This window comes from Malurus melanocephalus, unplaced genomic scaffold (assembly GCF_030028575.1).
Source record: "Malurus melanocephalus ecotype Western Australia unplaced genomic scaffold, MMel_1.1 scaffold_23, whole genome shotgun sequence".
In the NCBI taxonomy this organism is placed as follows: domain Eukaryota; kingdom Metazoa; phylum Chordata; class Aves; order Passeriformes; family Maluridae; genus Malurus; species Malurus melanocephalus.
The window spans coordinates 1,588,527-1,605,080 of record NW_026623255.1 but is presented as its reverse complement, the minus strand read 5'-3'; the positions used below and the strand labels follow the sequence as shown (position 1 = coordinate 1,605,080).

General features: G+C 36.4%; 1 protein-coding gene across 2 annotated transcripts in view; it reads left to right on the top strand.

Annotated features, from left to right (window-relative positions):
- The window catches only part of WASF1 (WASP family member 1), an 87,359-nt gene that overhangs the window by 61,906 nt on the left and 8,899 nt on the right, over positions 1 to 16,554 (top strand). For both annotated transcript variants that reach the window (XM_057390168.1, XM_057390167.1), the window contains exon 3: positions 7,341 to 7,475. In XM_057390168.1, coding sequence (XP_057246151.1) covers positions 7,341 to 7,475 — 135 coding nt within the window. The remainder of the gene's footprint in view (positions 1 to 7,340; positions 7,476 to 16,554) is intronic.

Genomic DNA, 16,554 nt, shown 5'->3' with positions numbered 1-16,554 from the left:
TCCTTTACCTCTGCATAACCTAAGAGAATGCTGCATAATTCTGCTAAACTGGAGTGCCTTTCATGTTAGAGAAAGCAATTTTCACTTAACATTGAACCTTTAGTAACCTTTTCCCTCTTTCTTTTCTATGTACTGTATCTATTTTTACCATGTTCTTGTAATTTTTTTCCTTGCGCCTTATTTGTTGGTTTTCAGAAGCGAAAACTTCACTTTAGAGCAACTTATTTTTCCCCGTTTTTTTTTTCTTCTCAGATGTGTTGAACTTTTCTTTCTTATTTTTGCTTACCATGCCATCCCGTAGAGTTTCATCTTGTGAGAGACACTTTTCTCTCATCCTCTGAGAGATACTTGCTCAGCTCAGGATAACCTTCTGTTTTCCATGGCTTAAGGTGTTAACATTCAGTAAGTGGGAAATGTTTCTCCAGAAATGCTTAGCAGTGAGGTGTCCAGACTGCAACGAATCTTTAGAACCTCTTGAGCTCAAAGACCAGCCTCTCTCTTCAGCCTCTCTGRACAGCACCTTCAGCACGTGGTAGGGTCCCTGCATGTTGCATGATTGGAAGGAGGTCTCTGCACATCTGCGGCTGGAGTTCCAGTCAGTCTATATTCCAGAAAATATAGACTCTTGGTGGAGTCTATATTCTACTATATTCTATAGTCTACTCCTATCCTGCCCATCCTCCTTTTCAGTGTGTTCAGGAGGATATCCAGTATTCTCTGTGAATTTTCTTCATTAGTCACTCCTCTTACTTCATTATTAGTACATTTGCTAGGGAACACAAAAGAAAGTATTCTTGTGCACATGGGGTAAGGAAATTATGGACTTGAAAACTAAAGGCTTACTCAGCTTGTGAGCACCCCATCCTCTCAAAATCTTCCATCTGATTTCTTGATGTTGTCTTTGCAGCAGTGGCTATGTGATGCTGTTTTGTGTCCACCCCAAATGGTGAGGAGGGGATGAGCAAAGGGTCAGTAATGTTTCATTGAAAACAACTACATATTAGCAGAAAAAAAAGTCCCACCTGTCATTAATTCCTTAACTACATGAAACACTGATTTCAGGTTATATCAGAAATGAGAGGAAGGGCAAGACTTCCCTATAAAATTATCTTTAACACTGGTTCCTTCAACATAAGTCCAGCTCTCAGTAGTCTCTTTCACAGATTTCTGAATACATAATGGATAATCTCAGCTAGATTACTTGATGGCATCCCCAGTAAGAGCTAACAAATGATATCTCAGAYTTCCATGGCTGAAGATTTCTGAAGGCTGCCTTATTCTTTTTGGATGACAACAAGGACCATCAGACTTGCTCTGGATAAGGCCTTTAATAAAGTTCATTTGATACTTTTTATGCCCTGGTCAGGTTGTCTGATAAGTGTCTGGTTCAATTTTCCTGGCTAAAGGAATCAAGTTGTCTCTTCAGTACTCTGATACTCCTATTAAAATCCTTTGGTAGAGTCCTTGTGGACTGCCCTCACATCTACATAATGAAAGTTTCTAATTAGCATCAGTGCTAAGTATTTCGTACATCATTTTTCAGAGCTTACTTAKCCATAACCAATGAAGTTCCCAAGGATCTACCAAGGTTCTTATCTTCAAGTTCAAGCTCCTAGCTTTTAGTCTGTTTCCTAATCACTGAGCTGTGAGATTGAAATGATCCTGATGAGAAGTAAGCCCAGACTTTCAAGTGAGACTCAAAGATATCTTGTTTTTTTCTAAAAATTAAATTATGTAGTGAAGAACTGAAGCTGAATCAACAGGCAACAGATATGTTAGATTACATGTCAGAAATAATGGAGGAGGAAAAATGTATTAATAGACTTAGAATAGATTTCTTGTTTTGCTTTATAAAGGGGTCTTGGTTGTAAATTGTTAGTGGCTTATGTAGTATCTAATTATCCTSAGAGAATATTTTCTAGTAAATACTGTATTATATAGGAAGGAACTATTCAGTAGTGAATAATGTAATTTTGCAGTGTAAGTATATTGGGAAGGGATTGTGCTGTGGGACATGACAGGTGTTACAGCGACTCTTGTTTTGTATCTTTATTTTTTAGAAAATGTAGTGGACAAAAATATTGTTTAGTGTGTAAACAGAAATGAAATAATAGAAATCAAGAAATGATAGCATGGGTAACAAATTGAATTCTTACCTTTTCCTTCAGATGTTTTATCAGTTTCTACATATTTTTTAAAGATTGCCAAACCCGTATTTTTAAACTAATATTATTTTAAGGCTTGTGTAATTCAATATATCAGCATACTTACTATTTTAATCTCAAATAATATTTATTAATATTAAATTTAGTGACATAGTCCTTCATTACACTTTGCACTTAATAATCTCACCACATACTTAATATATTATGTATTTTTATAATCTAATTCCAGTGAGAACTGTGTTAGACTGTCAGTTCGTAAATGTTCAAACATGCACATACCCACACACACACAGACCACTGAGCCCCAGAAGTCTGACAGATCACTTAAGACTAAGTTAATTAAGATGARTACTTCTGGCAATATTGAACAATTGTCTTACTTTGATTGTCCTGCTTGCTGCACCTTGCATTGGCCTGAATTTTATCAGTCATCCTCTTGAATTTGGTAAAATGATGCTGGTTTGAGGACTGTGGGTGGTCAATTAATTTATCCAGGTAGCTACATAAAATTCAGACCTTGTTTCACCAAGGCTGCCAATGCTGTAACTGATCTGCAGGATGCTGCTGCTTCAGGTTGAGGTGCAGTTGAAGAGTTTGGAGCTCTTTGTCTTTAACAGTGCAAAAGGATAGKAAAGTAGTTTCTTCCACAAGTCCTGGTTCAGGATTCATATCCTGCTCCTTGTCTGAGAGCCTGTAACTAAATCTGTTGGTAACTGATCTAACGGTGCAAAATGTTTAATTTAAATGRTCTTTCCTTAGGGTTTGCTAGCAGATACAGCATTGAGAATGTCAGAGTTCAGGTGGATTTAAGGAGTGGAGTTTTGAGGGGGGTGCTAATGTATGCCCTGATCCTTGGTGTGGTTCTAGGAACTTGTACAACACAATATAAAGTCTTTGAAGACATCTCTTTGTCACGCTTTGTTTAATTAGCCTGAAATACTGCCCAGAATCTGATGTGGTTGTGGTTGACTTCAGTTCATCTGATACATACCCAGTCCCCCAGAATAAGACAAAAAACCCCATTTCTTTTACTTTATATCCCTTCATTTCAGTGTGTTAGATAGTTAGTAATCATATATTTGTGGATAGAGGCCAGGGAGGCTGGACAGATGCTCAAGAAATTATAGGGGGAAATTAGGAGAAAAAACAAGTTAGAATGAATAACTGGTGAAAGCAAAGCACTGTAGAACTGATCAGTATTTTTTTGCATTTTATAAGCCATTGTACACTTATTGCCATGGTAATGAACAGGAGTGGATGATACATGTTTTGGTGGGTTTAATTTATAATAAAAGAGGAAGGCAGGAAGCAGTATAATTTTTATTCTATTTTCCGTTAGTAGCTACTAGCTACTGTTCTGTTTTCAGCTCATAGGTCTGTTTTAAAAGCCAGAAAAATAATTGCTCAAAAAGCCATCAAAGTACATGCATGTTATTGAGGGAAGGACAGAACACTGTTTCCATGACATTTTATTCAGCTGTCACAAAAAAGGATACTGACTGACACCAGAGAGAGCTGCATTCCTGTATCTCTTTCTTGCTGAAGGTTTAATTGTGATCAGAGCCCTTTGATACATAAGGAACAGTTATGAAAAGAATAATGAAGTGAATAATAAATTCCTTAATTAAAATTAAATAATAAGGTATCCTCTAAATGAATTTTTTTTAAATGCTGTATTAATAAAAATAAATGCTAAGCAGCTTTGCAAATACAGTAAAATAAGCTTTTTACAGACATTGAATTAATTTAGTTGCAGAAGTCTATGTTGTCATTTAATTTAGTAGGCAAACAAGACCACTGATCTTTCKGATCTGGTATTATGTATCCAACAGTGAGCAAGATCCTAAGGCGTTAATATTTTAATTGTCACAGTGAACTGTAATTCTCTTTATTATACTGCAAGAAACAAGAGTAGAGTTTTTCATCAGGCCCATAATATTGTAAATTTTCCAAAGTGTTGATGCTGCTTTGGAATATTCATTGTGTATAATGGAATTAATTTTGCATTCTTACTCTTCTAACGTACTGTCCTTAAATTGTGTGGAATGAGATCAGCTTCGTTTACTAACGTGTTTTTTTCTCACACTTTCTTTGACTTATTTGAGTTTGTGACACTTTGTTCAGTATTATCACCTGTAATTGTGTCCTTTGTAATGCATTCAAAACTGAAGATACATTCCTACAGAATACACAGAGATGGCAACACAAACAAATACTGGATTATGAATATTCTGCACATACATGTACATTCACATATAGTATTCTTTGGAATTGAAGTTGTACATTTCACAAAAAGCAAACATTTTGCTTTGCTGGAAGTAGCATTTGGTTAAATATACCTCTGGTTAAATAAAGAGACCACCAACAGAGATGTAGTGGAGATATTATGGTTGGCATGCCACTTCAAACACGACAGGTTGTTTTTAATGTATTTCCCATTTGAGGATTAGTGTTCATAAGCATAGGCAAATTATTCCTTGCAGTATGTTTGTGGCTGTATGCAACATAATGAAAAGATTTCCAAGACAGATTATTTGCAATTGGATCTCATTAATGAGGTAGATGAATTGTAAGCCTGATGAAATGATACAGATAAAGCTTTAGCCTTAAAATACACCTACAAAAGGGAAGTTGCTGCATTTTAAAGCCCTGCTCCTAAGTTAATTCTTTATTCTATACATGAAATTTTATATTTGATTTTAATTTTAATTTGTATGTCTCTAAATATTCTGTGAGTTATCTAATTAAAATTAACATTTCTGAATAAATTATCTGAAACACGTAAATTTTTTAGTATATGTGTATTAAAACTTTAGCAATCTTGTTCTTAGTGGATCACATTTTTAAGTAATTTCTCTTGCTTGAGAATACAAGTTAAAGTACATAACCTTTTGAGAGTTTCAAGTCATATATTAGAAAGTCTTATGTTAGGTGAGTTGCCAGCTGAGAAGATTTTTAATAACTTTCCATCTATATTTTTCTGTGGACTTGTGCTATAAGACAAAGATTCCAGGAATGTGGGTGCCTTTCATCTGCTTCTCATTGTGGCTATTAGCAGTTGCTCYGAGAATGAGAGCAAGACAGCATGTGGCATACTCCTACTGATGTCCCTTCTTGTAGCCCTTTTCAGCCTGGAAGCCTCTCCATCCAACCCGCTGAAGTTTCTTTGTATTTTCTAATGCTCCAAGTGTTTCTTTTCCATGACCTTGTATCATTGGCAAACTTAAATATTTTTTTTTTCAAGTAATTTACAGATACCTTAAATAGCATGGATCCCAGCACAGAAACTTAATAAAACTCACCTTTCTCAACAGTGAAGACCTGTGATTTACTCCTATACCCTGTTTTCTACCTTTTGAGGAATTATTTGTCTGTGCCATTTCTTTTGTATGTCCCATCTGTTAAGTTTTCTCCAAACTCTTTGATTAAGGACTTTCTAAACTCTGTTGGAAATCTCAGTAGATCATAGCTCTCTATCCATGTGCTTATAAACCATTCAGAGATTTCACTTTACAAAAACTCTTGCCTCTTCTGTCACAATTCATCCAGATGTCTTCTAATTCAGTTCTTCATAATGATCTGTAGTAATTCATCTGGATGGCAGGCTTGTGGGTCTGTAGCTCTCAAGATGTTCCATGAAAAGAATTTTGAACCTTCTTGCTTTGGTTTTCAGCATGCATAAGGAGATTTGCAATTGTTACCATTATTTGCTAGTAATTTTGATTTAGTTTTGTAACTTTTATATCGTCCCTTCAGTTTCTTTGAGCCTCCCACAGTGAGTTCTGCCATCAGGGTCTCTCCAGTTCCCTTCAGTGARCACCAGTGGAAAGTGTTAAATTAGCTTGTCCACAGGGTTCTTGTCTTTGCTGTATTCCTTTATATCTKCATTGCCAGTCAGCTCTGCAGACTCCCTGGCAGGCTTTCTTGTTCCTCATGTCTTTGAAGGCATATTTATTGTTAGTTTGCTAGTTGTTCTATTTTCTTCTTCTGTACATTTCCTCTGATATCCCCTTTTATATTCTGTTGTTTATAGTCATGCTGGTTTTCTATTGCTGTTACCTAAGCCTTAATAAATGGTATGTGCTGGCCTTGTGCTTACTACACAGCATCTTTAAATAGTTTCCACAGTACCTGTAGGGATTTAATTTTTGTTCTTTTGATGTGTTTAAATAAAAATGTCCTTGTTTTTATGTGTRCTTCCAGATGTATTGCTCACCAAAGGCAGAATTTCCATAGCTATCCTTTCCTTTTATGCATGTCAGAACTTGAGTGCAAAGCAGGTAGTTTGAAATTTGTGAGATTTATGCTTCCAAAACCAACGTAAGTGCACAAACAGTACATGAATTACRTATGCTCCGTATCATAGAAGGTTGTGAAAGCTATCACACTGTATTTCAGAATTGTGGCTACATACTTTGCTGGGCAGTCTGGTGGGGTTTTTCCAGTGACMGTGGCAGACTACTCAAGCTGAGTCTGGAGAGCATTAGAAGCACTGTGTGGAGTACTCTCTGTCTGCAGAAGAGAAATTCATTATTGATCCTTTTCTCATAATACTTGAATCTCCTGCTCTTTTGTGCTAAATGTGTGATGTCCATTGATGTGAACAAAGGAGTTTTTAGTTGTGGGGTTTTTTACTGCAGTGAAAATTGGTCAGTTACTAGAATTTTGATCCTTCAAAGTGGGATTTATTATTTTAGTCTGTGTTTTTGAATGGCCTGGTTCTAATTCACCTGGATGTCAATATCTGATCTTCCATTTTTGTAAAGTCCTCTGTCCAGCAGGAGTGGAAGCTATGCTTCATTTTGAGAAAAGCATTGAGGTAAATTTAAAGATTAGTTATTGGTCAGACAGGAGTAGCTTCAGATGCTGCAAGTCGTCCTTTTATACATATCCACGAAACTATGCAGTSTTGTTCTGTGTGTAACAGCATAGTTAAATCATTTTATGGCAGCTGAATATGTCCTGTAGTGTATTGAATAACTTCATTTCTGATAAGTAAGTTGCAAATTAAGTATATAACTTTTATTTGCTTTTCTAAAGGATTCTTAATGGGCTCAGTAAGTACAAATTGTTACACATGATACTCATGCATCTCAGAATTACTTAATTCAAATAGTTAAAAATAATTTGTCTGTCTTGCAGTATGCTTGAATTTTATTTTTTATCATGTTTCAGGTAAATATGCTGAAGATATATTTGGTGAACTTTTCAATGAAGCACACAGTTTCTCATTTAGAGTCAACTCCTTACAAGAACGTGTAGATCGCCTGTCTGTCAGTGTTACACAACTCGATCCAAAAGAAGAGGAATGTAAGTTACCTCCTGCATGGAGGATTTCTGCTTTTGTCACTCAGGCAGCACTGATTGGTGACACACAAATATTAGTTTAATAGACTAAATCATATTTATAAGAATGCAGAGCAAATATCATAAGAAAGGTCCATTTCTATTTCTGCTAGAGATTTCTCTTGCAGCTTGAGCAGCTTTCTGAGCTCAGCGTTTTCATGGTTACTGAATGGTACTGTTACTAATTAATTTACATTAAAATAGCTACAGGAGTATCCATCACTTCAATAGTGATATGTATTAGGAATACTAATAATATTATGTAATACATGTGAATTCTTGGAGACAAGTCTTTACACTTTTAAAACCTTTCTGCTAATTCCCATGGGATGTAAACATTTGTCCAAGCAGGATTTTTGCATTTAACTTGTGCCATCTTACTTTCTGTATGATGTTATAGTTGCATAGCTTCATTTATTGATGCTGCTTAACCTCTTGGATTCCTCCTAAATAGCTTTAAGTATTGTAAATATTGGTTAGCACTGAGAAAACAAGYACTCTCAAAAGTCATCAGGGTGGGGCTCACGCCTATAAGATAGAATTTGAGTGGAATTTAAAAGGATGACTAGGCTTTGTGATGGGTACAGAAACATTGACCACCTAATGCRTAAATGCCGTGAAGCTCTTTTGCCTTCCTCAATATTTGTTGGTTGCAGGTGGAACTGTGAAAAGTCTTGTAACCCCGAAGAGTTTAGGGTGTTCTAAACTATGTGGTTAAAACCTAGGAAGCAGAGGAACATCCCATCATGAAAAATAACTTCAGATTGCTTGTGGGATCCAATTTTAAACTATAGAAAGCTTCTACATTTCCAAATGTCTAGATATAATAATTTTGTATTATTACATTGTGTGATTACAGTTGTGTGTACAGAAAAAATGAAGTGTCAAACCAAGAGCTTGGTCTTCAGGCTGTCTTTGGTTATAGATATCAAATTTCACTGGTAGCAAAATTAGACTAAGGGAAGTTTTGATTCTGTATTTCGCGTGACATTAATTTTAGAACAGGTTTTGAAAGACAGCTGTTCACAGCTAGTAACAGATTTTCCACAAAATCATGACTTGCCTAGGGGAATTCTTACACTAATGGGATTTTCCAAGTCTCTTGATAACTGAGCATAAATCACACCCATGCACCTCTTTTTCCAATTGTTGTGGTTTAACCTGACAGGTAGTTAAACACCACACATCCGCTTGCTCACCTCTTCCCCACAGTGGGAGGAAGGAGCTAATTGGGGAAAAAAGAAAAAAAAGGTAAAAATCATGGGTTGAGATAAAGACAGTTTAATAGGACCGACAAGGAAGGGAAATATCAATAGTAATATTAGAATATACAGAACARGTGATGCACAAGGCAGTTGCTCACCCCCTGCTGACTGATGCCCAGCCAGTTCCCAGACACCTTTCCCTGTGGGCTCATATACTGAGCATGGCACCATATAGTATGGAAGATCCCTTTGGCCAGTTTGGGTCAGCTCTCCTGGCTTGTGTTTCTTCCCAGCTTCTTGTACCCCCCCATCCTGCTGGCTGGTAGGGTGTGGTTGGAAGCTGATGAGTCCTTGACCACTGGTCAGCAGCAACTGAAATGTCAGTGTGTTATTAGCATTATTCTCATCCTAGATCCCAAACACAGGACTATACCAGATACTGTGAGCAAATTAAATCTCTCCCAGCCCAAACCAAGGCATTTTTGCTATGACTGGATAATGATAAAAAATCTTTTCCATGCACTATAATAAATTGTCAGCAGTTGTAATCTTATAGGAGTTGTAACACTCCAGAGCGCTAATGGCATTTCTGCATTTACTCCTGGCAGCCTAGTTTTGGTTTTTATCAGAGGGAGACATATATTGATATATCATATCTAGTGTGTTAATCATTGACATTTCSAGAAAATGGAGAGACCATTTTAAGCCACGGAGTTAAAGCATCCAGAGATGTTACAGGATAGCAAGATGGAGAATTGTACTATCCTGTGTAAAAGGCTTGTGACAAGTTTGGCTCTAGGTTTCAGGATCAAAAATCCGTAACTATTTGATATTAGATTTGCTTGAAGTAGTTTTGAATAGTGTGTGGTCCCCAATGCACCATACCAGCACATTTTCACAGAACCGTGTATGCTGTGGTGTTTGCTAAACTCYATAGCTGAGGAAAGGTACAGACACTGCAATCAGAGGAAACAAGGCTGGGAATAGGTCTGCCCAGTGAAGTCCAAAGTGGTTAAGTGTGACTTGAACCTGATCCCCTGGATTTGTGTCTCACACCATGGAATAGCAGTCGCTACCAGTACTTCAGAGGAATTCATGCAGTCCTCGGTTTCAGGARCTGTTAAATGACTGTTTTTATCAACCTTAGAGTATCCAGTCCCTGAGCTATACCCAGTGCTCCTTAGACACAACCATCTGCCTGAAATCAGTCACCAAATGAGGACAGAGGAGATGAGAGGACATTGCATATTTTCTTAAAATTTAGTGATCAGGAAGCCTTCTTCCTTCACTATACTGTTGGGGGCTTGACTTCAGAAATTCATCAGAAATAGGTTTATTCCTAGTCTGAACTAGAATATCTGAAGAATATTAATGCATGAAGTGGGGTGAACAACATACTTTAATTTACCTTTTTTAACCCTCTATGCAAGAATTAAGGAACTTTCAGTATTTCTACTCAACTAACAGCATGAGTAAAATGGGATATACTTGTGAAAGGAGTCTCATCTGCTCTTTGCCAGGAGGCAGTAATAGAAGATTTAATGGGTTCCTTTGGGCCCATGCTATTACACAAGAGAAAGAAATTAAGATTCATTTAAAGCTAAGTGGCATGAACAAAAACAGCCCAAGTCAGATTCACTGCAAGAGATGCAGATACTTGACAAGATGTTTATGGTAGAGTCAGAGTAATAAAAAGCTCTGAATTTGTTTAAACAGTTTGTGTGTTTTCTCATTTTGAATTATTACACTATCTCTGTGACAGAATAAAACCAAGGTTAAGATTGTATCTTCATGAGCCTAACTTCTGAGGCAGCACAATTTTTCTGTCATGGAAGAGTTTCTATGAACTTGGTTTGGTTTGAATTATTGCACTTTTTCCAAATTCTTGATTTCTTAGCAATATTAATTTCATATTTTAATAGTGTTTAAAAAATACTTTATCGTCTTCATATACATGTGGGTTTTTTCCCTCAGAAGATACCAAATTTGTATGCAGAAAAAAAGAAAYCCTCTGCTTTTCTTCAGTAAACTGAACTTTATTTCAATTGTATGGGAAACAAGCCCATATATATCCAATAGTAATAATATCTCAGGTCCTTTTAGGACTKAGAAAACACATTCTTGCTGTACAGTTGAACTAAGGTTCATTAGCCCTGCAATATAGGGTGTCCTCATAGGGGAGAAAATAAACCCTGAGTAGAGTTTCTTTGCAACCATTTTTCATTTCAGTATTTACTTTATAAGTAACATTACTAACTGTCCATATATTTGCAAACTATATAAGTAAAATAATATTTTTCTTAATTGTTCAAATTTATTTTAAATTGATTAAGTGAATTTAATTACATCTTTTAGGTGTGAAGAACTGCTAAAAGTCAATAATGTCATACCTGTAGAAATCTGACAGTTTTGAAAAGAGTATTCATTTTAACATTTATGTGGTTCTTTTTTGAAATGCTGATACACAGCACAGCTCTGATGTACAGTGTCATGAGGCATAGGAAAATAGTTTTGAATCAGAAATAAATCGTATCAAGGCAGAAGTTCATAAACTCAGAGTTTATCAGAATATTTTGGTATCAATTTAGTGGTTCTTTCAATGTGAGCTGCSTAATTCTATTTAAATTTCAAACCAGAGCAGATTTTAATCTCGAAGGCGGTGTATCAAATTCTTGATTTCTATAGCATATCTATTACAACTGTGACAAGCAACTTAAATAAACCTAATGGCAGAAGTGCTGTGGGTGAGCAGCCTGGCACACTTCAGGAAAGGAATCAAACAGTGTTGTGAATTGTGTTTCAGTAGGCTTCYGGCTATGAATACATGTGCTTGTTGTTTTTCTAAACATTCTATAAATATTGCCCTGTCATTAAGACAACAGTGGCTCAGAAATTTGGTTGGACTGATGCCAAAAAGAGATCTGTTGTTTTGCTATGCGAAAAAAAAAAAAAAGGTGGCATATGGTGGGGAGAAACCTAAAARGCTTGACAGCTAATTGTGGTCTGTGTACTTCTGAAAATGGGTAAAAACTTGTTCAACTTTAAAGTATGGATACTCAGCCCATTGTGAGACTTAGAAGGAAAGGGTAGGAAATCCCAGTTTAARGGGCAGCTCGCTTTCTTTAGCCTCTGAAGAAGATTTTGCTGAATATAAAAGAATATGAATGTAATCAAAATTAAGAACAGGGAGCACATGAAAATTGGGTCATGATCTCTACAAGTACTATGCTAAGTGGAGAACAGCACTAYTGTCAATTCATTCATTAGAAATTTTACCCTCAAAGGCAAATACAGACTGTTAAATTATATAGTAGGTCACTTTTCCTTGCATATCTCTACTTAAAGMTGGATTTGAGTGTGTCTCCCTCTCAAGATACTGAGCAGATGGGCTGGGCTCCAACTGCTCTCAATGTTCCTTCTCCAATTTTCTTAGGCACTTGATTAAATTTATGGGTTATTTAGTAGTACATCAATTTGAAATTTGTGTGTCCAAGGCTTAATAGTTCCATGGTAGGACCATGATATTGCATATTTTGTGTATGAAAAGAAGGATCCAGACAAAATACCATTTGCCAGACAATGTGGTGGTTTTGTTGACTCACCAGCAGATTCAGCGCTCAGTGCCTGTGGGTAATTCACATCATCTTTATGGGCAGCATGAGGCTCCCTGGTCCTACATGCTGCATTTAAAGCAGTCTCTGAACCCTCCTGAAATCATTGCTCTAACATTTACATCCTTTTGTTTAGTAGTAAGTAGTAAGCTGTAGTAGTTAAGCTACATACATTCTCTATCCAAGGAGTTCTTTAGCTGTTTTGGAATTTTTTAAAATAGTGTTTTAGAAATTTTCTATTTCTTGTGCAGGGAACAAGCCAAAAGAGAGTCATGTCTGATCTCTCAGAGAGAAATAATCTCTCTCCTTAGCAACTATCAAACCCGCAGTCAGAGTACTCTGGTGGCAGAGAAACCTAATGTGTGTGCCATTCTGGTCATTATTTGAGTGAATAATCATTAAAAATGTAAAATAAATTAAGTGCAAAATCAGACTTTAAGATTGCAGTGTCTTCAGGAACTGAATCACACAAATCTTTACCTTAAGAGAATTTTCAATAGCACCACTCCCTACCAATTAATTACCTTTAATTAGAAACKTATTTACAAGTAATTTATTTGAGAATGTCATTCTTTCCTCTCTGCACTTTTCAAATCACTGGGTGAGATTTTGAACAGAGCAAGGGAATTTTGGGTGACTGAGTCCACCGATTTGTATAAAATTTCCTGTAGTCATTTAGTTCTGCAGGGAGTCACAGCTGTGACATTCAAAWGTTTACAGTCTTGAAAGTTGTCAGGATGAAATTCTGCAGAAGCTGCTAGGAGAGTGAGCTTTTAAAAGAAATATATGTATTATTTATTTACTTACTGTCTTTAGGAGAATGGTATTTTTTGGCCTAGAACCTATCATAAATTGTGTATTTGAATGAATGTAAAAGAGTAAAAATAAATCTAGTCCTTTTTTTTTTCTTCTGATGAAGTAAAATGTATTGCTTAATATATTTGAAAAGTTAAAAGTAGCTAATTTCTGTCAGGACACTGTGTACATGTCTTTTACTACAAATTGGGGATTGCAGTTTAATGAGATGYTTGCCAAGAGATAAAATGTTATTTAATATGTAGATTACACGTGTGCTTTTATTTAATTTGTGCTTCACCCCAAAAGATACACAGTTATTGTATCTCATCAGATTGTGATTTAAATCCTTTTTTTCCCCCATGTTTGTTGTTGATTACAAGTAAAAATGGACTGGCATCTCTTTTTCAAAACCAAGTGTACAAAAGGTTGGCTGTTCAGCTCTCTGACAGACAATTTTTGCTTATGTGGAAAATATTGTTGTGTGCTGAGGGTTAGACTGGCTGATATAATACATCTTTTCATACAATTCAAACAACAGACACAATAAAGACAAACAGGCRTTTGTTTAGATTGTTGAATGAACGTTCAAGTTAAACTGTAAATATCTCAACATTTAAGGAAATTATTTWAGTCCCCTTTTTTTGTTAATTGCAGTGAACACAAGAGGTGTAGCAGGTGGACTTTCAGAAAAATATATCCTTACCAAATTTAGGATCATGGGCTATATGAAAATTCTGCAGCTAATCAGGAATTAAGCAACTGCATAAATTTGACAGCATCAAGTCAAATGCCTGCAGCCTTCCCAACTCCTCCTTCAGCTGCTCGTCTCTACTGACACCTGAATTCACSCACCCAGTTTGTSTGACCTGTCCCTTGCTGTGCCAGTTTGTCAGTCAGCCAAAGCCRAGTGGCTGCGGGACCAGCCAGGTTTTCACGTATTCCCCCYGCTGAGGCTGTAAACCACGCARGGCTTTTGTCTCYTGGCCAGCTGGCAAGCTGAGCAAGTGGCTTTGTAAGCCAAACCGTGCACAGCCTGGGATTACRCTGGGTTTGCGACGTGGGATTTACCTGATCCCTCTGTGTAGGCGAGTTATATCCGTGTCAGGATTCTCTGTCTTTTGCGTGCCACGTCCTTTCTTTTCCTGAGTGAAGTTGCCCTAATGTAGTCCGTTGTCTGGAACAATGGTATGCTTTTCAGGGAATGCCTGTTAGTGCGTGTCAGCATAGGAAATGCTGCATGAAGTTCTACAGTTGTGTGTTTTCAGCAGAGACCTTGGCTGTGTATCTTGGGTTTAGAGCAAAAATAATTACRTTTATTGTTGGGGAGTGATTGATTGTTCCCAGGTGTTATACCCCTGCACATGKATGCAAAAAGTGGAGTTCTAAGCAAAAAAAGGGAAATTCTGGATTAGACTGACTGCGTTTGCTCATTGAAGAGATGGAATGTTAATAGTTTATAGAACAGTGTCATTAAATGGTGTCATATACTCTGTGAGTCTTTTAATATTAAACCAAAGTACAGTATTTATTTATTGGAGTAAATTGATTCCATTGTCTTCAGAAAGTACACAAGTTCAAAGAGAAGTATATTGAGTTTTACTTTCGTTGGAAAGGTCTCCAATAAATAATAGTTAGAAATCTTGCAGGATTGCCAAGCAACTCTGAACAAGTACATTTGGTGTTATTTGTATAACCAACAACCTAAAGGAAAATCAGCTGAAGTATAGAAAGATCTAAGACTTAAGTTTTTAGAAGAGGTAAACCTCAGTTAGAAAAACTGTGAACTTTTGCCAGCTAACAACAACATGTACTTCRTGACAGGTACAAAATATATAGGTTATTTATTACTGCAAAAATACCTACAGAAATTGAGACTCCTAGCTGACATTCATACATTATAATGCTTTGCTCACACTTAAAAAGGCTTCTGAGCAGCTAATTAAAGGTATTAAAAAGAATAAAAGACACTGTGATGTATTAGAACCTAAGGGTAAAAAGGAGGAAACTTCTCCAGGAATACACAGCCTTGCCAACTGTAATAACCTTCAAAAGCCAAGCTGAAAATCAAATAAATCCCATCTTTAGCCTCACAAAGGGTGTTGCCAATATGCTTAGGTWAGAAGACAGAATATTCCAAAAACTGCAAGGCTTTTGGAAAAAATCCTGCCTTCTGCCCCTTTGTGATCACACAACAGAAATCCAGCTTGGTGTATGTACAAATACATGTGTACGCTTGTATGWGGTACAGGAACCAGAGTGATAATACAGTTTTCAGCTTAAATGGGTTTTTCTTTAAATTGTTGTCAAAGGCCCTAGCGATAGAGGGGCAGGAGTAGAGTTGTCCTCTCATCTTGCATAAAGAAGCACTACTCTCAACCAGTTTCTACAAAATAAACATAATTATTTATAGGTAAAATGTATGTGCTAAAAATAGAGTATTTGCTACTATGTCTGAAAACTGTTTTCAGTAYTGTTTGTGACTTAACAAAAGAAAAGATCCCAAACTAGTGAAAAGATCTGCTGCTTTATCTAATGGGAGTCTAATGCTGGTTGCAAAGGTAGCTTTGAGGCACACCTGGACTTCACAGGTGCAGTAACTGAAGACCAGGGAGGGAGAGAAATATGAGACTAAAYAGGTATACTGTTTCCAGAATTGAAAGTGCAAAGCTTATCAGTTGTGGTCACTTTTCCATTAACGTTTATCTAAATTTTAATTAAATAGAAAAAACTCTTTTGAAATTGAAAAAGGTATGTCAGCTTTAACAGAAGTGCATAAAAATAGGTAAAATCACTGTTTAAWGTGTTGTGTTCATATAGTATTGTTTTCCTTTGGAACTTACATAAAGGTAATTGATTATTCCTGACTACTGTGCTTAAAAGTCAAGGTGGCTYACCTGAATTAGACAGAGGAGTCTCATCTTCATTAAACGGTCAGACTAAAAAGCATTTGGCTAGTTTCATGTGTTGGAACACAGAATCATCTCCCATTAAAGCCCATTGATCTCAGTAACATAAGCTTAAGCGATTTGCTGTTTTGTCATCTCCGTGGGCCTTCAGTGGAACTGCTGCCTACATGAAAGGAATGCAAAGTTTGGCTTTCTGATGCCATAAAGGTAAAACCTGTATCTCAAGACAGAGAATMGTTTTTAGTACCAAAAGGATTGTGAAATGGAGCTGGTAAATATTATTAGGTACTTCTGAAATACTGAATATTTTACAGCTACAGTAAGCAATTTTTTGAACTTCTTAGGAGGGACAATATCTGTCTAGGTGAGAAAAATTTCCTGTGAAGCTAAATAGATGATAATGTGCTATGACATTACAGACAAGATTTCACATAGTCTGATAATATCTTGCCATGCCAGTAGTTCTAGATGAATCTGTAAAATGCCTAAGATGCAAACAGTAGTGCTTTATATTTTAACCAGC